Below are 19069 nucleotides of genomic sequence, written 5' to 3'. Positions count from 1 at the left end.
GGGACAGGGCACAAAGGGATGTCATGGGCATCATGCGAGAGAAACTGTTCCTCACCCTCAATACACCCTTTCCCATGCTGTGCCTGCACAGTGGGGCCGTGGGACCATGTGTGGGACAGCGGGGCTGGGTTGGCACAGGACAGGGCACTGCCGGGGGCAGTGAAGCAGGTGCCGGGGGGTGACCACCTGGAGTTGGTGGCTGCAAGAAAAGTCAAGAGCAAAGAGAAGAGCTTCAACTGCTGTGTTAGAGACCAAGGCTGAACAAGGGCAATGCAGGGCTGCTGCTGAACGAGGACGGTGACCTAATAAACAGCAGACACCAAAGGGGCTGAGGGACTCAAGGCCTTCTTTGCCTGAGTCTCTACTGAAAAGGTCTCCCAGGCCTCTGTGCTCAGTGAAGAGGTTCAAGGAGGAGGAGAGCACGTATTGGCAGGAACTTCATGGAATCCCAGGAGGACAAATGGCAGTTTGTGCCCCTGCAGGGGACTCACTCTGGCAATGGCACAGGCTGGGGGCTGCCAGGCCGGGAGCAGCCCTGTGGGAAAGGTCTTTGTGGGCAGGGAGCTGGAGAGGAGGCAGCCGTGTGCCCTGGCTGCAAGGGAGGCCACCAGCATCCTGGGCTGGACGACCAGAACATGGCCAGGAGATTGAGGGAAGGGATTCTCTGGAATACTCCATCCAGACTTCAGATCCCAAATTCAGGAAAGATATTGGCAAGCTGGAGTGGGGTTAACAAAGGGCCCTCAGGACAGCTGGGGACTGGAGCACTTTGGTGGTGAGGAGAGGCTGAGGGAACTGGGCTTGTGCAGCCTCGAGAAGGGAAGGCTGAGGGGGACCTCATCGCAGCCTGCCAGTACCTACGAGGAGGATATGGAGAATACAGAGCCAGACTCTTCACCATGGTGCATGGTGGGAGGACAAAAGACAGTGGGAGGAAGGTGAAAGAGGAGAGGTTCAGCCAGGAGATAAGGCAAACTGTTTTCGCCATGAGCTCAGCCAAGTGCTGGAACAGGTCACCCCGAGAGGTTGTGCAGTCTCTGTCCTTGGGGGTTTTCAAACTCAATCAAGCCTTGATCAACGTGGTCTGACCCTGTTTCTGACAGGCTGGCCTGCAGACTTCCTGAGGTCCCTTCAACCTCCGTTCTCTTATGATCCTGTGAAGTTGGGCCCTGTTTCTCACTGGAGCAGAGCAGATGTTATTGGGGCATGAAACCTCCTGTGCTGTAAGCGACCATCTAAACCAACATGTGAACCAGTGCAGAGAGGTCGACACCTCAGTGTGACTCACTCTGTGCCAAGACTGAGGAGTCCTGGGCAGGGAAGGTTTTGGGGGGCACGGGGCTGTGTGCAAGACACCACATGACCTTGGTTTAATGCCTGGAGGCCTGTCACATGTCCGTTAATGTCAATGAAAATGAAAGTAAGAAGAAGTGAAGCTAAAGATCCAAAGCAAAGAAAGGTGTCAACACACTTTTCAGCTTTCTTCCCGTCTTTGGGGGGATTTCCTTTTTTTGAAAAGCAAAGTGTTTTCCAGAACTGGGAATGGATGTAGGACACAAATGTCTTCAGCTACGGGGACACAGACACCTGGTGCCAGTGTAGATGCCCTGAGAACCCTTGCCCAGCCTCCACCTGCAGCTTGAAGGTGCTCTGGTCTCCCACAGGTTCTCTGTGATAGATGCCAATCCCAGGCCAGCACTCAGCTACACTGGGGCCCCTGGAAGTGGCACTGCCCGTTTATGGTCAGACAACTGGTGTCTGCCTGGAAAGGTCCACAATTTCTTTTTTAACATTTAAAAAATAATACAAGCACATTTTCATTAGCCAAATCATTGGAGTACTTTTAAGAAATGGCAACGTTTTCCCACCATGACACAACAGGAATTTCCTGGAAGTGTTGTCATGGCAGGAGAAGAAATATTGATCTTCCCCTGTTCTTGTAGTACCACTGCTCTGTCTATTATTTCATCTCCCCCGTCATTCAGGTGTTTCCACCTCTCCTGATTCAACGGCCATGTCTAAGGACATCTTGTCAGCAGACTGTCTGGATGTATGTCCTTTGCTTTGCTCTCAGGTTTCCTCCTCCACCTGCTCTTTGGTCATTCAGATGCCTCTCAACTGCTGGTGTCTGCTTTGAGCTTCAGGGAGTTAGAAACTTGCCCCATCTTTCAGGAGTCTAATTAACTCTTTAGTCAACACCTGAATTGTGTTTATGCCTGCCCTTTCTTATGTCTCTGTCTAAAACTGTTCTTGAACAGAAATCCTTTGTGAAAGGTGGACCACGTTAGATCTGCTTGGACGTAGCATACAGCTGGGGAGAGAGGTTTAAAGTTTATTAAATTGTGTCATGTTTAACTTTTTGTCGTGGTTTAACCCCAGCCAGCAAAAATAAACGCCACGCAGCCGCTCGATCACCCCCCCAGTGGGATGGGGGAGAGAATCGGGAGGGCACAAGTAGGAAAGCTCCCGGGTTGAGATAAAAACAGTTTAATAATTGAAATAAAACTAAGTAGAACAGTAATAATAACAATGAGAACAACAACAATAACAGAATACACAAAGCAGGCAATGCACAACAGAACCGCTCACCGACCGCCGACCGCGTGTCACGAACGGGGGGCGAGCCCCCCCACACACCTGGTTTTTATACTGAGCATGATGTCACATGGTATAGAATACCCCATTGGCCAGCTGGGTCCACCACCCCGGCTGTGCTCCCCCCTCCCGGTGCAAGCATCACCCAGCAACAGCCAAAGCATCAATGGGCCATCAACGCTCCTTTCACACCAAACCCAAAACACAGCACACCCCCCCCCAAGCTACTGGGAAGAAAGTTAACCCTGTCCCAGCTGGAACCAGGACACTTTTGTTTGTTGGTAATGAAGAGAAACCTTTCTGTGCCTGTGGGCAGCCCAGTTCTCTAAGGAAAGCAGGGGGGAGCTGGTGTAAAGGAGCTGTAACACCCAGCTGCAGACCTCAGTGGAGAAGTCCGGTGTGAGGAAAAGTGAGTGATGGCTGTGTGGGGCTCAGTTGCTGGCTGGCGTTAAACCATGACGATTATTTTAAAAATTGTGGGAAGGCAATGCATGCCCTCAAGACTTCTCTGCTACTGTACGTAGAGAGGAGAAGGGAGAGTTCCAAGGCAAGAACCAGCTGTTCTGCAGGAATTTTAGCAGCATCAAGGCAATGACTGGCTTTTAAAAATAAGCTTAAATCTGTACAGAAAAATGGTTCAATGACATGAAAGGAGTATGGAATGTTTCAGTTTATGATGTATTTGTCACAAATGAGTGGTTTTAAGGCCACATAAAGAATCACTGGCAAAGGTATTGGCAAAGGGTGATTTTATAGAAATTTATAGAAATGTGACTTAACAGAATGCGATGGCAATGTTCACTCTCATTACATGGATTAAGTATACACAGGGAAAAATCATTTCAGAATTGTCTTGGAGTGATTTGTACAGAGATTGAGGATAAAAGGGTCAGGGGGACCCTCCCGTTGAGTCACGAGGTTCGGAGAAGATCCGACTGGACCCAATCTTAGTCTCAGACTTGGACAACGGTTTATGTCAGTTACAAAAGGAATGAGGAGGCCCTTCCGTTGAATCACGAGGTTCAGAGTAGACCCCCTTGCTCTCTAAACTCCTTCTCAGAGAGGAGTCTAGGGGCGGCCTAGGATCTACCCTTAGTCTCGGACCTGGGCAACGGTTTATGACTAAGGGTTAAGGGTGTTTAGCAGCAAGAGTGTTCAGCAGTGCCTAAACATTAATCAATTTGACAGCTGTACAAAGAGTTAGTCAAGTTCCTACAAATACTAAAACAACTTAACCACAGATTATACTTGTTAGTAATTGTAAATGCGTAAAAAGTTCTATATCAATCAATACGTATATATATATGCAGATGAATATGGTACCAAAGCTGATCTCTTCTGATGCACAACATGCCAGTTGCAAGGTTGTACGTTAGGTACAAAGAGAGGAAACATGCTCCGAAGGAGATGACGTAACTTACTGAAGGAGGAGAGGTGTTTATTCCAGATAAAGCAATACAGAGTTTTAGATATGGCTGTTACAAAATTTTCCATAAGCAACATCCGATTCCGACCTCCCCTGCAGCAAGATTTTAGAGGTTGTTTCTGTTTTCTTAGTGCCACTAGAAAAGAGTGACAGATATAGTTCAGTGCCATGGAGGGAATCTTCATAGCACTGGGGGTGTTTTTCTATAAAAATGGATATTTATCAATTTGTTTTGATGTATGAAAGTCATATGGTTTAGTTTTTCGTAGTGCTGTGAGGAGCAGGGAGTTGGACTCGATGATGCTTATGGGTGCCTTCCAACTTGAGATATTCTAGGATTCCAGGATTGCGGGTGCCATGGAAAGGCATTTAAAGGACAATGCAATCATCAGGCACAGTCAGCATGGGTTCACAAAGGGAAGGTCCTGTGTAACCAATCTGATACCCTTCTATGATAAGGTCACCTGCCTCGTGGATGAAGGGAAGGCGGTGGATGCAGTTTTTCTGGATGTCGGAAAGGCTTTTGATACCGTCCCTCACAGCATCCTTCTGGGCAAGTTGTCCAGCCGTGGGATGAGGGGATTCCCAGAGCACTCACGGGTGAAGAACTGGCTGGACGGCAGGGCTCAAAGTGTCGCAGTGAACGGGGCTGCATCTGGCTGGCAGCTGGTCACCAGTGGTGTTCCTCAGGGCTCCATCCTGGGGCCAGTTCTATACATTTATCAATGTCCAATGTATTTCTCAATGATCTGGAGGCAGGAGTGGAATCCGTTGTTAGCAAGTTTGCTGATGATCCCAAACTGGGAGGTGCTGTTGACTCTCTCGAGGGACGAGAGGCCTTGCCAAGGGATCCGGCTAGGTTGGAGCATTGAGCAGTCATCATGAAGGGCATGACATTCAAGGAGTCCAAATACTGGGATCTGCACCCGGGATGGAGTAACGCTCCGGACACAAGTACAGAGTGGGAGGGGAGTGGCTGGAGAGCAGCTCTGCAGAAAGGGGTCTGGGGGTGCTGGTTGGCAGCAGGCTCCATGTGAGTCTCAGCCTGGGCTTGCCCCACAGCAGTGCCTGCTGCAGGGTGCTGCAGAGCTCTGGGCACTCCCACCACAGCCCCAGCCTCTCGGAAGGACCCAGAAGCTCCTGGGGGTGGGGAGGGGCTCTCATCCTCCCCATCAGTCCCAGGGCTCAAGGACAGCAATGGCCCAAGGAATTGGTTCCGTCACTCTTGGTGTGCTGTTGTGTCCTTTCCAGAAGAGCCCCCAGACAGCCTGTGCCACGCCCACCCCCAGGTCCAGTGGCACAGGAGCTACCCCAAGCTGCTGAACAGAAAAAGCTCTTTCTCCTGCTTCTTGCCTTCTTTCTGACCCACGCGTGGTGCTCCACTCTTCTCCAGGGAAACCCCTGCTCCACAGAGAGCCTTTCCCCAGGGGAGTGTGTCCGTGCTGGCCTGGCCAGTTGTTGCTGGCTCCCTCCCCTGAGGTGCCCACAGGGCCCGGAGCTGGTGCTGCTGCTCTGCAGAGCTGCCCTGGCACCATGGGCTGACTCCATCCTGGCCATGCTGGTGCGGGAGTGAAGCAGATCTGGCCAGACTGGCATCACTGCCCCGGACAGCTTTCTCCAATGGCTCTGGGGCTGGGATACTCCGAGAAATCACAGGGCCTTTCCGCTCTTTCAGGATGTGTTCAGGTGTGTCACTGGATCCAGCCCATGGCTCCTCACTGAAGATGATGTGAAGCACTCTTCAGGCTGCCTTCCTCGTGCCTGCTGTGTCTCCGCTGCCTCTCTGGCATTGCAGAGCCCCATTGGGCTGTGCATCCTGCAGGTTAGCCCTTTTCCTTTGGGTGACTCCACTTTTGGGGAAGTTTTGGAAACCTCCATTCACTTCCCACCCCGAGGAACCCAGTGACCCAGAGATGCCCTGTGCTCACCTGGTGGGTTCAGATCCCCTGTCAGGAGGTCAGGCATCTTTGACCAGCCCTGCCATATGTGAGAGAGCCTCAGGCAGATGCCTTTTGACCGTCCAGGATCTCCATGGCATTGGGCACCAGTAAAGTGAAGGCTCACTCCAGCCCTCATTCCCTCACACATCAAGCCATGCCCTTGTCCCCCTAAGCCAATGCAGCACCCAAGCCCAACAGCAGGGCCTTTTAGCCTGCAATTCCCTGAGCGTATTCTGCACTCCTCTGTGGAAAGAAGAGCCCAAGCTGCACACGCTGCACGCAGGCAATCCCCTTTATTTACAGACATGCCACAAAGGAGGCCAGCATTGGCGCAGTGATAGACTCATTGAGAGAAGGCCTTTGGGCCAGACAGACTGGCTTCAGCCTCTTGAGAAGGAGGATGAAAGCAAACATTTCCGAACAAACACGATTATAACCAGTACAATGCCCAAATGACACAAGTTGCCTGAGATCACTTGGAAAAACCTTGTGAAGAGAGATGGGCAGCTTATTTCTGCTGAAATACTACTTCTCGAATCAGGTTCTTCAGGGCATTCTTGAGTTCCTTGTTCCTCATGCTGTAGATGAGGGGGTTGACTGCTGGAGGTATCATTGAGTACAGAACACTCACCACCAGATCCAGGGATATGGTGGAGATGGAGGGGGGCTTCAGGTTAGCAAACACGACAGTGCTGGCAAACAGGGAGACCACGGCCAGGTGAGGGATGCACGTGGAAAAGGCTTTGTGCCACCCCTGCTCAGAGGGGATCCTCAGCACAGCCCTGAAGATCTGCACATAGGACACCACAGTGAACACAAAACACCCAAATCCTAAAGAAAAAGTAAACACTAGAAGCCCAATTTCGCTGAGGTAGGCACGTGAGCAGGAGAGCTTGAGGAGTGGGGGAATTTCACAGAAGAATTGGTCCACAGCATTGCCCTTGCAGAGGGGCAATGAAAATGTATTGGCAGTGTGCAGCAGAGCAGTGAGAAACCCACTGCCCCAGGCAGCTGCTGCCATGTGGACACAAGCTCTGCTGCCCAGGAGGGTCCCGTAGTGCAGGGGTTGGCAGATGGCAACATAGCGGTCATAGGCCATAATGGTGAGAAGATACAATTCTGCTGACATCAAAAAGACAAACAGAAAGAGCTGGGCAGCACATCCCAAGTAGGAGATGGCCCTGGTGTTCCAGAGGGAATTGACCATGGATTTAGGGACAGTGGTGGAGATGGAGCCCAGATCAAGGACAGAGAGGTTGAGGAGGAAGAAGTACATGGGGGTGTGGAGGCGGTGGTCGCAGACTATGGCGGTGATGATGAGGCCGTTGCCCAGCAGGGCAGCCAGGTAGATGCCCAGGAAGAGCCAGAAGTGCAAGAGCTGCAGCTCCCGCGTGTCTGCGAAGGCCAGGAGGAGGAACTGGGTGATGGAACTGGTGTTGGACGGTTGCTGCCTCTGGGCATCGGGTCCTATTTTTAAAGGAAGAGTCGATGGAGTTAGGGGAGATTTCTCTGAGCAAAATCAAAGCCTTTCCCCTAGAATTTCACCCTGCTACACTCCCCTCAACCCCCATTCATTTCCAGGAGACCTTCCTTCAGCTCCATGGCTGCAGCTCTGTGCTGGCCGAGCGTGCCGTGAGGAGCAGGGCCTCTGCCCGCTGGCTGCTGAGGAGTCAGCCCTGCTCTGCAGCAGTGGGTTCATGGGAACGGTGGGGGCAGGGTCAGTCCTGGTGTTCGACTTGGTCAGATGAAACCGCTCCTAAGGCAGAAGGGCTTCTCAGCCTCTGCACCCCCAGTGCTGAGAAACGGGGACAGCAGAAGGCAGTTTGAGAGGTGTGGGGTTTTAAAGCTCCCCCATCTCACCTGGGGAGTTTTCTTGGATGTCAGAAACCCTCAGCATTTCTGCTGCCCTCAGGGAGAACGAGTCCTGCCAGGCAAGAGGATTGCCTGTGGCTTAGTGCAGAGGGAGGGCAGCTGGTCTGTCCCTCCGACTTGTTCCGGGCTGCTGTGGACTTGTTCTTCATGAGATGGAGGGTGATCACCCTCTTGTGTTACCCTGAAAAACAAGCAGGCACTACTGAGCCCAGAGGGATCCAGTGCAGACCGCTAAACGTCTCACCCTTTCTCAAGGTCTCAGCACCCCACCCCTAGCCCAGGACACTCACGCCTCATTGCACCAACCCAACAGCATTTCCTCCATTGTAGCACCTCTGCGCTTCTCCATGGGGCTTTCAGATAACAAAAGAGTGCTAGGGGACAGGCTCGCATTCTGGAGGGCAACTCACAGCTGGGAAGGAAACCTCAAGGAGGCAGCCAAGTGTCCTAATGAGAGCATCTGATTAAGGGAAACCCAGCTTATTCTCCAGCCCCACAGACTGCATTGCCCACAGCCCCACAGGTGAGAGGAAAGCTGGGACCCTTGTTCCCATGGGCACACCTGCACGGAAGGACCCCCAAGATCAGCCTGTGACTCTGCAGCTGAAACTCCACCTCCCCAGAGAGCCTGGCAGCCAGAAGGAAACAACAACAACAGGAACAGAGACAAGTGGAGAAAGAAGCAAATGCCCAGCGAGGGTCTGGCTGAGAGGGGCCAGGGCAGAGGCAGCCGGGCGCTCAGGACAGCGTTCCCCTGAGCCAGCTCTGCAGCCACCTCCCAGGCACCACCATTGCCGGGCAGCTGCTCTCAGCCCCTGTGCTCTGCAGAGGAAAATGGACACGTGGCTGGAGAGCTGCCCCACGGCTCTGCTGGAGCTCTGCCTGCAGAGGAGGTGGTTCACGCCTTGGACCCCACAGCCCTGAGGGCAGAGGCTTGGCTGGGTGGGAGAGGAGGCACGGGGGCTTGCTCAGAGGAAGGGGTCTGGTTGGAGGGGTGAAACAGAGTTTTCTGAATTCTCCCTCCCACACATTTCTGGTTTTCGTTTCCTCTCATTCCCTGATCATATCCTTGCTGCCTGGAGATTTTCCTCCTGGTGGCTGTTTCCCTGTGCCAGGTCTTTCCCTGTCAGCGCTCACAGAGCCCATCCCAACCTCTGTGCACTCCCCTTAGCCCTACAGAAACCTGCCTGTTTGCAGGGCACTGGCTGGGCGCATGTTCCTGTTCGCAGGCAGAAAAAAGGACAGGTCAGACTAAGCCTGATGGGTCCAGCAGAGGTAATGCTGGTGCTGTGCGTAGGCAGAGGAGAGGCTGAAAACTCATTAGGAGGCTCCTGGAAGACCTACTGATCACTCACAGTTACCGTTCAGGAGTGTCAGTGACTTGTCAAAATCAAGAACTCCTTCGTCATTCATCCCCTCCCATCCCCCAAGGGCAGGAAATTGAAAAGACAGACTCAGGGAAGTTCCTTATCTTTAGAGAAATCCTTGTGTTGACCTTCTCCTTGAAACCTCCTCTTGGAAATATTCTGGGAGTGAGCTGAAGCTCTGAGCAGCCCTGACCCACACATCACCCTCTCAACAGCAGAAGGACCCTGCCTGGCTGGGGGTGGCTCCTTCCACCCACAGCTTCTCCCTGCAGAACCGTGGGGAGCTCCCTGGGCAGGCTGGGTGCTGACCCTGGCAGGCGGCAGAGTCCCTGCCCAGCCCCCAGCCCCCTGGGGCGCAGGGACCCTGCTCGGAAGGACAGCCCTGGGCTGCACACCCACCTTCACAGCCCTGCAGTCATCCCTTGGAGAAGGCAGGATCATGCCCTGTCCCTCTGATGGTGCAGCAGGGAGTCCCTGCTCTGCAGCTCGTCCTCCCCCTCTACACTAGGGAAACTGTGAGAGTTGTACTTACAGATCCTGTCATCTGTGGGATTGCCAGCTTGAGGAGACCCCTCAAGGAACCGCAGCTGCATTGACCTGCAGCCAGAGACTTACTGTGTCAAGGGCTGCGAAGAATTCTCCCCCAGTGAGCTCTCAGCATCCTCCCACTCCAGACTGCCTTTACGCTCTCTCTGCCTCGCTCCCTCCCCTCGCTGCCTGCAGGCAGTGCCCTCAGCCCTGCTGCGCTTTGCAGAGGAGCTGCTCCTGGGCAGAGCTGTCTCTCTGCAGCACTGCCCACTTGCCAGGAGCTCCCTCCTTCCAGGAGCCCGGCCCAGCTCAGCAGCAGAGGACCAGCCCAAGGCAGCACTTGCTCTGCCCCTCGCGGCTCCCTCGAGGGGTCCCTGGGGCTCCAGGGGAACCTGCTGGGAAACAGCCTGAAGTCATCCCTGATCTTCCCTCCCTCAGCTGCGCAGAGACACTTCTTTCCACCAAGGTCATTTCTCTTCCCCGAGTCACATGTAGGTCCTCTAATCACTTCTCCTTGTCTCAGCATTAGAGAGGACACCCAGACAGTGACAGGGAGGCATTTCCTTAACCCCTGCTGAGGGAATGATCCAGCAGAGTCAATCGAGGCATCTCATCCTGGGTATGCAGTCCCGGGGCTGGAAGGGGTCTCAGCTCACTCCCCTGCAGACCACAAAGCCACAGGAGGTGGGGTTCCTCTTGCCTCAGTTCAGGTGGGCACAAAATGGGCACCTGCATGGGAGCTCCTTCTCTCAACTGCCATGGCAATAATGGGGGTGGCCACCAGGAGTGAGCTACTCAGCCACCATCACCTGGTGACCTTTGGGGTTCAGGAGGGGGTCCAAGCTATGTGAGGTGACTGCAAGCTCTAAGGGAGCAGTTCCTAGAGACAGGGCAGCATCTGGGGGCATCTTCTTGGAGGCTGATGGGAAGTTAAATTGGCCAGGTGGAATGACGGCGGATGCCCATATGTAGGACAACTGAACCTGTAGCTATTCCCATGTACGGGGCAGCCTATAGAGGTATTCAGCTGGCCAAATGGAGTCATGCAGCACAGGGAGAGCTCTCTTTCTCTTCACCATCAACTGCATTTCCTACACGTCCTGCGAGTATCATGGCAGTTTTGTCGAGTGCATCCCCTGCGCTCCAATTGTCTAAGCTACTTCAGGGCAGCTGAATCTTCATTTAATATCCACCTACAGGCCTGCAGTGCTACGTGAGATGCCAGGGCTCTGCAGCTGACGTGGACAGCACAGGTCCTGTACAGGACCCCTGTCCCCATTCAAACCAGCTGTGTGACAGGCATCACGCACGGCATCTCAGACAGATTCGGTGCCGTTGGGCCAATGACTGAACCGCACCACTGCGCTGACCTAAGGCTGTGCCCTTCTCTTTCCAGTAGATGCAGGGCAGCGCATGAATACGAAGCACATCACACTAGGGTCTCCACTCATGGGCATTCCCTCTCAAACTCTGCTGGTTCTTCTCTCCCCCATCGTTTAACCACCCCTCGATGTCACAGTCACGGGTCAGGCCAATGATTTTCACTGTGCCAGTACCACAGGATGTCCACTCCCAAGGACACTCTCAATATCACCTCTTCCTTCCTGAGATCAGCTTCACCTCCACCGCAGGCGCTCAGGGCTGCAGAGACACCACAGAGAGCAAAGCCCTCTCCTGCTTGGACTGCACAGCCCAGCTCTGTTTCTCTCTGGCCTTGGGGACAGCAGGGTTTGTCTTCCTTGTGGGCACCTCACCTCTTCTTCACATTGCCACCTGCCATCCACTGCAGCATGGCTGTGCTCTGAGGCAAAGCCTTTGCACACACAAGGTCTTGGGTGCTTGGTAGCAGGTTTTCCTGTTGCAAGTCTGCTCTCAACCCCAATGTTAGTGGTTAATGAGGATGCATAAATCTGTACGTTGGATGTAAAGATGGTTTATGCATGTGGCATAAGTTTTAAGTGTTGGTAAGAGGGGATGTCAGGAAAGAGAAATACATAACAAAGGATTTTCGGAAGATATGTAAACGTATCAAATTATGTGGGACCTGAGCATGACACAGGTGGTGTGGAATACGAGGTAGAGATTGTCCTGGGTCTGGCTGGGGAGGAGTTAACTTTCCTCCTAGCAGCCCATCGGGTGCCGTGCTCTGCAGTGGTTGCTCGAAGGGTGTTGACAACGCACCCCTGTTTTGGCTGTTACTGAGCAGTACTCGCACAGCACGAAGGCTGTCTCTCCAACCCCACCACCCGCAAAGGCCAGGAGGCTGGGGGTAGGCAAGAGGTCGGGAGGGGACATAGCCAAGAGAGCTGACCCAAACTGATCAAAAGGATATTCCATACCATATGACGTCAGGATCAGCAATAACAGACGAGAGAAAGGGCGGGGTGAGGGGCATTCTTAATAATGACATTTTTCTTCCGAAGCAACCGCTAGGCACACTGAGACCATGCTTCCCAGCAATTGGCTGGACATCTGCCTGACAATGGGAAGGAGGGAATAAATCTCTTCTTCCTTTGCTTCCGTGGGTGACCTTTGCTTTTCTCATTCAACTGCCTCTGCCTCAAGCCACAAGCTTGTCCATCTTATTTTCTCCCCCATCTTGCTGAGGAGAGGGAGGGAGAGAGCGACTGCTTGGAGGTTTAGCTGCATGCAGGTCTACCCATCACTCCACCTTAGACTTCCGTACATACACGTAGATCTTGGGCTAGCTTTCCTGATGCTGCAATAGTGTATGCTGATGTTTGTAGTCTTTCCCTATGTTTGAGGGCTATGCGGTGATGGATGGGCCATCAGTGACCTCTACCAGCTGTTGTGTGGATGACTTTATGTAGAGAAAATGCCCGAAAGCAGTGGCTTGGAGAATCACACTGCTGCACCTGGATTTCTTCTTCTGGGATTTTCTGTCCACACTGACCTGCAGAGCTTGCGCTTCACAGGCTTCCTGATCATCTGCTGCATGGTCCTCATAGGGAATGGCTTCATCGTGCTTACCACTGTGGTGGAGTCAACCCTCCACAGCACCGTGTACTTCTTCCTGAGGACTTTCTCCTTCCCAAAGATCTGCTCTACATTAATCACACTGCCAAAAACGCTGGTGGGCTTCCTGAAGGAATCCAGCTGGATCTGCTTCCATGGATGTGCTGCCCAGCTGTATTTCCTGGTTTTGCTGGGAGGCACCAAAAGCCTTCTCCTGGCTTCCCTGGCCTACGACCATTATGTAGCCGTCTGTGACCTCCTGCACTATAGCCTCATCATGAAAGGGGGGTTCTGCGTCACATGGTAGTGGAGTCACAGGTGGCTGTCATACCGGTCTAAGTAGGGCAGACCTATCAGGTATTCACTTTGCCCTTCTAAGCATTCCATGACCTTCATCACGTCTTCTGTGACACCCCCTCTGTTGGAACTGGTCTCTGCAGACACATCCTGGAACCAAGTGACGCTGCACACCATCATCCTGGTATTCGCAGTCCTTCCCTTTTCCTTTATCGCTATTTCTTACACTACAATTATCAGGGCAATTCTGAAAATGCCTTCAGTTTGGAGCAGGCACAAAGCCTTTTCCAACTTGCTCCTAACACCTTGGGGTGGTGACTCTCTTCTTTGGCCTGGTCACTGTTGCCTACCTTAAACTCCAGTCAAGGGACTCTGCAGACACTGAGAAATCATAGAATCATAGAATGGTTTGGGTTGGAAGGGACCTTTAAAGGTCATCTAGTCCAACGCCCTCCCTGACACGGGCAGGGACAGCTTTCACTAGATCAGGTTGCTCACCACCCCATCCAGCCTGACTTTGAACGCTTCCATCTACAACTTCTCTGGGCAACCTGTTCCAGTGTCTCGCCAGCCTCACCGTACAGCATTTCTTCCATATGTCGGATCAAAACCTACCCTCTTTCAGTTTAAAACCATTACCCCTTGTCCTGTCACTACAGACCGTGGTCAAAAGTCTCTCTCCGTCTTTCTCATAAGCCCTCTTTATATATACCTAGGGTTGACTGGACACACTGGAGAGGATCGGAAACAACCTCCAAATGACTGGGTGCCTCAAAAAATTCCCTAGGCGTGCTAAAGATGATGTACACTCAAATGCTCTAGGACGTCTTTAATCGACTGCTGCTTGTTCTTTGTGGCTTAAGCTTTGATAGAGAGTTATTGTTGGCCTGGCTTGCATTTCTGTCCCTTGAATTTCTTTTAAGTCTTGGAGCTTGTGTGTATGACACAGCCTTTGAAGGGGAAAACACATAAACATGGGCAGAGAGGAATGAAGAGGACTTCTTGGGCCATCCAGATAGGTGGCTGTTATGGTCCTTATCGTCTGTGGTCAGTGCTAGTAAATGCCTCCTAGAGTCAATATCCTCAGGACTTGGTCACGATCGGGGGGAGGCAAACAGTCTGCTCTGTTTCACACATGCCCGATGTAGGCATTTGGATCTGACCAAGTCCCCCACACTTCCATGAACATAAAGAATTGCCATTTCTACAACATGAATCAGCCTGTTCTCAGAGAAACAATTAAACACCCTAATGGAAAACCCTTTCTTTCCCAGACAGGTCCAAGATATGTGGGTGTGGGTTCAAGGGGGAGCCTCGCAGGATGACCTTGCCTACTGAGGATGGGGGTTTCTGCCTCTGGGTGTCTGAGACTCCTGATGGGATGCAAGAAAGAGCATTTGGGGATTGTGCAAGACTTCCTGTGGAACGTCTAGGAAAGAACCAAAGGCAACAAGAGGAAGGGCTCATGGTGATTTGGGGAGGAACAAGCATGAGAGAACGGAGGGAAAAGGGATAAGAGAGGCTGATCATGTGTAAACAGGTGATTGGTCAGTACACTTGTCTGGCCATGCCCAGCAACTGATTGCCCCAGACTGTTGCGTCTTCTTATTAAACTCCAATTTCCCACAGCTTTCTGGGCTGAGGAGAATCTCTGGTTTTGTGTACGGATGGAGGCCCAATTGCCAGCCATCGGAGCGGCAACCACAAGTCATACAAGTTCATGTTCTTCAGGGCCCCAGAAACTGGAGAGATTGGAGAGCGTGCATATAATGTTGGTGTGTATGTCATTGGGTGTAACCACTAGCGAACATCAAAACGGAGCAGTCAGTGAGTGGAAGCAGCAGCCTGGGAGCCCCGTATTTAGAGACCCTAAGTCTGGGCTGGACACTGGAGAGCCCAGAGGATCTGCAAGTTGGCTACTGGAGTGAGAAGGTGGCCCAAACCACCTCCCGGGGAAACGGTGGGGTCTTGGGGGTCTGGTCTCAGCCATACGTCTGGACTTGGAGGGGAAGTTGTCCTTTATGTGAGAGCAGCAGGAATGCGTGGAGCTCTTCCTGGGGACAAACAATGAGTCAGCTGAGAGCTGAAGGGTCAGCATGAGAGGGCAGAAGAAGATGGGCAATGCTGTGGTGGGTGGATGTCTGCTATGGACCACCTGCTATGGAAGAGGAAGTAAATGAGGTTTTCTTCAAACAACTGGAAGAAGCCTCATGTTTGCAGGCCCTGGTCCACATGGGGGACTTGAACTATCCCAACCGCCTCTGCTGAAGAGACAACATAGTGAGGTGCGAGCCATCCAGGAGGGTTTTGGAGCTCATTGACACCATCTTCCTGACTAGGGTGACAGAGGAGGCAATGAGGTGAGGTGCCCTGCGGGACTTCATACTTTCAAAATGGAAGAACTAGTCAGGGATGTAAAAGGCAGGAGTGAGAAGGTAGAGTTTAGGATCCTGAGAGAAGGGAACAAGGCAGAGAGCCTTGACGTTGAAGGATCTCCTTTTCAAGCTCCCAAGTGGAGAGAGCTGAGGGCTCTGGCAAGGCTGAAAGCCCCCACCATAGCCGAGGTCTTTGTCTCCTGGGCTATGGCTGTTCTCTCTGCACCTGAGGACTCTAAGGAGACACCTTCTCCTTAGAGCACAAGAGCCTCATGGCCTCCTCATCCCCACCCAGGAGCCCTGGCAGCTGTCCTGCACTTGGCATCGCACATCCCCACAACACGCTGGCCCTCGGAAGAGCCGTGAGCAAGGTGTGAGGGACATCATCTCCCTTCCCAAGGAATGGCGGACAGGGCTTGGCCCTCTGGCTTAATGTAACGCATCCAGGTTTACTGAGCAGTTTTCTGCACGAACCAGTGCCCAGGGTTGCTTTGTCAGTAATGTCTCTCAGTGGGACCCATCAAGGCTCCAAGCAACTTTGGAGTTTGCATCTGACTTTGACTTCTTGAGAGGTTTTGTCAGCCTCCTCTCAGTGCCTGAGTTTCATGGACTCAACTCCAAACCCACCAGAGGGGTCATTAAAATGCCTTGGGCTGGGCCTCTGCTGCTGAGCTGGGCCGGGCTCCTGGGACGGAGGGAGCTCGTGGCGAGCGGGCAGCGCTGCAGAGAGACAGCTCTGCCCAGGAGCAGCTCCTCTGCAAAGCGCAGTAGATGTGACATACCACGGGTTACTCAGCATCAGAGCCACCTTTACATTGCGGTTGGATTCAATGATCTTAAAGGGCTTTTCCAACCTAAATGATTCTATCATTCTATGATTCTATGATTGCCTTTGCCTACCTGTCGTCACCGCCTCTAGTTTTCTGCTCTAACGAGCCCCTCGGGAGGCTTTGTTAGTAACGGCCCCCAGTGGGACCCATTAACACTCCCTGAAACTGTAGGGCTTGCTTCTGGCACTGACTTCTTCAGTGGTTTCTTCAGGCTCCGCTCAGTGTCTTAGTTCATGGTCTCAGCATCGAATACACCATGGGACTCGTTAAAATGGAAAAAGACATGCCTCTTCCCATTATTTTTTGCAAGTCTTCAAGACTTACACAGCTAATTGGAGAGGTGTCCAGAGAGTATGTGAAGGGGAAGATTTCCAAGCTTTCAATGAGCACTTAATAAAGGAGGATTTTTGATTTTTAAGAGTTTGGGGCTTTTTAAAAATTCACAGCAGAAGTGATAGCAGCATTCTCCAATCAATATTGATGCGGGGTTGTGTGTGTGTGTCTCCAAATAAAGTCAAGATGGGTAGGAAGAGCTCCTCCTTGAGGTCAGGCATGGACAACCTCCCTGCTCACCTCCCCACCCCTGCCCTTTCTCTCATGGGCCACCTGGGACTTGCATTACTTCTCCTTCCATCAGACTTCTCCAGTGAAGTCTGCAGCTGGAGGTTACAGCTCCTTTGCACCAACTCCCACCTGCTTTCCTTAGAGACCTGGTTGCGCACAGGCACAGCTGCCTTTCTCTTTGTTTCAAAGCAACAGAAGGAAAACCTAGCAAAGTTGAGCAAACAATAATCCTCACCCTCCTCAACTGTCTGCTGAGTCCAAGCTGCCTCCAGTGAGGTTCACCATCCTCAGGGGATGGCCTCACTAGAAAGGTCTGAGAGAGAGAGGTCGGAAAGAATAGCTGTAAGCACAAGGCAGGGGTTGGCTGAAGAGGTAATTAGACTGCAGAAAGACAAGGGCAGGCCTCTAACTCCCTGAAGCTCAAAGCAGCACCTGGGGAGTTGAGAGGGATCTGAGTGAACAAGGAGTAAGGGGAGGGGAAAACTGGAGAGCGGAGGACAGGGTACAGGCACAGACAGGCTGCTGGGAAGGTGCCTTTAGGCTTGGGCAGGCAGAATACTCTAGACTAGATGAGACCAGACTAGTTCAGCTGGAAAGGACCTACAGTCATCATCTACTGCATCTGCAAAGGTGAGGGAGGTTAAAGACACAGTATCACGAACAGAGTCTTGGCAATGATAGCACAGAGGAAGGTACATCCTTCACCTCCTGCAGCTGAAACGCCTCCTGGAAATTCCCATTTTGTCCTGGTCATTTTAAACGTTGTCATTTTATTACAAGTTTTCCGTCATCTCAGCTGATGAAAAGGTGCTCATGTGTTTTTTAAAAGTGTCAAGCAGTTCCTTCCCTTTCCAGGCAGAGCTCAGCTGTCTGGCCATGGGCGTCGAGGGTCGCTTGTAGAGGCCCCGCTGTAGCTGAGGTGTTTCCCTGCGACTGGCCACTGTCACACAGGACAGGAGGTCTCCTGCAGGAGACCAGACCCCTCAGGAGCTGAGTAAAGGTTTCTGAGTAAACACGATTATAACCAGTACAATGACCAAATGACACAAGTTGCTTGAGATCACTTGGAGAAACCTTGTGAAGAGAGATGGGCAGCTTAATGCTGCTGAAATACTACTTCTCGAATCAGCTTCTTCAGGGCATTCTTGAGTTCCTTGTTCCTCATGCTGTAGATGAGGGGGTTCACTGCTGGAGGTACCAACGAGTACAGAACTGTCACGACCAGATCCAAGGATGGGGAGAGGATGGAGGGGGGCTTCAGATAGGAAAAAATGATAGTGCTGACAAACAGGGACACCACGGCCAGGTGAGGGATGCATGTGGAAAAGGCTTTGTGCCGCCCTTGTTCTGAGGGGATCCTCAGAACGGCCCTGAAGATCTGCACGTAGGACACCACAATGAAAATAAAAAACCCAAATCCTAATGAAAGGGTAACCACTAGAAGCCCAATTTCACTGAGGTAGGCGTGTGAGCAGGAGAGCTTGAGGAGTGGGGGGATTTCACAGAAGAACTGGTCCACAGCATTGCCCTTGCAGAGTGGCAGTGAAAATGTATTGGCAGTGTGTAGCAGAGCAGTGAGAAACCCATTGCCCCAGGCAGCTGCTGCCATGTGGACACAAGCTCTGCTGCCCAGGAGGGTCCCGTAGTGCAGGGGTTGGCAGATGGCAACATAGCGGTCATAGGCCATGATGGTGAGAAGATAATACTCTGCCACTAACAAGAAGGCAAAGAGAAAGACCTGTGCAGCACATCCTGCGTAGGAGATGGCCCTGGTGCCCCAGAGGGAATTGGCCATGGATTTGGGAACAGTGGTGGAGATGCAGCCCAGGTCAAGGACAGAGAGGTTGAGGAGGAAGAAGTACATGGGGGTGTGGAGGCGGTGGTCGCAGGCTATGGCGGTGATGTTGAGGCTGTTGCCCAGCAGGGCAGCCAGGTGGATGCCCAGGAAGAGCCAGAAGTGCAAGAGCTGCAGCTCCCGCGTGTCTGCGAAGGCCAGGAGGAGGAAGTGGGTGATGGAGCTGGTGTTGGACATCTGCTGCCTCTGGGCATGGGGGACTGTCCAAGAGGGAAAAGACAGTGACAAGTTAGGAGAGACTTCTCTGAGCAAAATCAAAGCCATTTCTCATAGGAACCCCCCAAAAGTGTCTCTCTCCATTCAGGAAGACCTTTGGCAGGTCCCTTGCACGAGCTCTGGTTGGTGCTGGCTGAGGGTGCCCCAGGGAGCCGCAGGCTCTGCTCTGGGCTCTGGAGGAGTCAGTCCTGCCCCACAGCAATAGGGAAACAGGAACATGATCTCAGA

At 52.4% G+C, this 19069-nt stretch overlaps 1 protein-coding gene and 1 pseudogene across 1 annotated transcript; both read right to left on the bottom strand.

Annotated features, from left to right (window-relative positions):
- Positions 1-6469: 6469 nt before the first annotated feature.
- On the bottom strand, positions 6470-13181 carry LOC142076415 (olfactory receptor 14C36-like). Its single transcript, XM_075138715.1, has 4 exons — positions 13036-13181; positions 12643-12807; positions 8140-8186; positions 6470-7428 (listed from the first exon to the last, which is right to left on the bottom strand). The coding sequence occupies exons 1-4, from the start codon at positions 13179-13181 to the stop codon at positions 6470-6472; spliced, it is 1317 nt and encodes a 438-aa protein (XP_074994816.1).
- A 4846-nt stretch (positions 13182-18027) lies between these two features.
- Positions 18028-18802, bottom strand: LOC142076428 (olfactory receptor 14J1-like; annotated as a pseudogene).
- Between the last annotated feature and the right edge of the window lie 267 nt (positions 18803-19069).

The sequence above is a fragment of the Calonectris borealis genome, unplaced genomic scaffold (genome assembly GCF_964195595.1).
Source record: "Calonectris borealis unplaced genomic scaffold, bCalBor7.hap1.2 HAP1_SCAFFOLD_49, whole genome shotgun sequence".
Classification (NCBI taxonomy): Eukaryota; Metazoa; Chordata; class Aves; order Procellariiformes; family Procellariidae; genus Calonectris; species Calonectris borealis.
This window is presented reverse-complemented; position numbering and strand designations above follow the sequence as displayed.

Bases quoted from the DNA above. Each gene is read 5' to 3' on its own strand.
- LOC142076415 (XM_075138715.1), bottom strand. From the start codon at position 13,181: ATGATGGTGTGCAGCGTCACTTGGTTCCAGGATGTGTCTGCAGAGACC. The intron at 8,187-12,642 runs GTCAGTGTGGAC...GTTATCTGAAAG, and splicing joins GTGAAGCGCAAGCTCTGCAG to CCCCATGGAGAAGCGCAGAG. The intron at 7,429-8,139 runs GTTGGTGCAATG...CTTTAAAAATAG, and splicing joins AATGGAGGAAATGCTGTTGG to GACCCGATGCCCAGAGGCAG.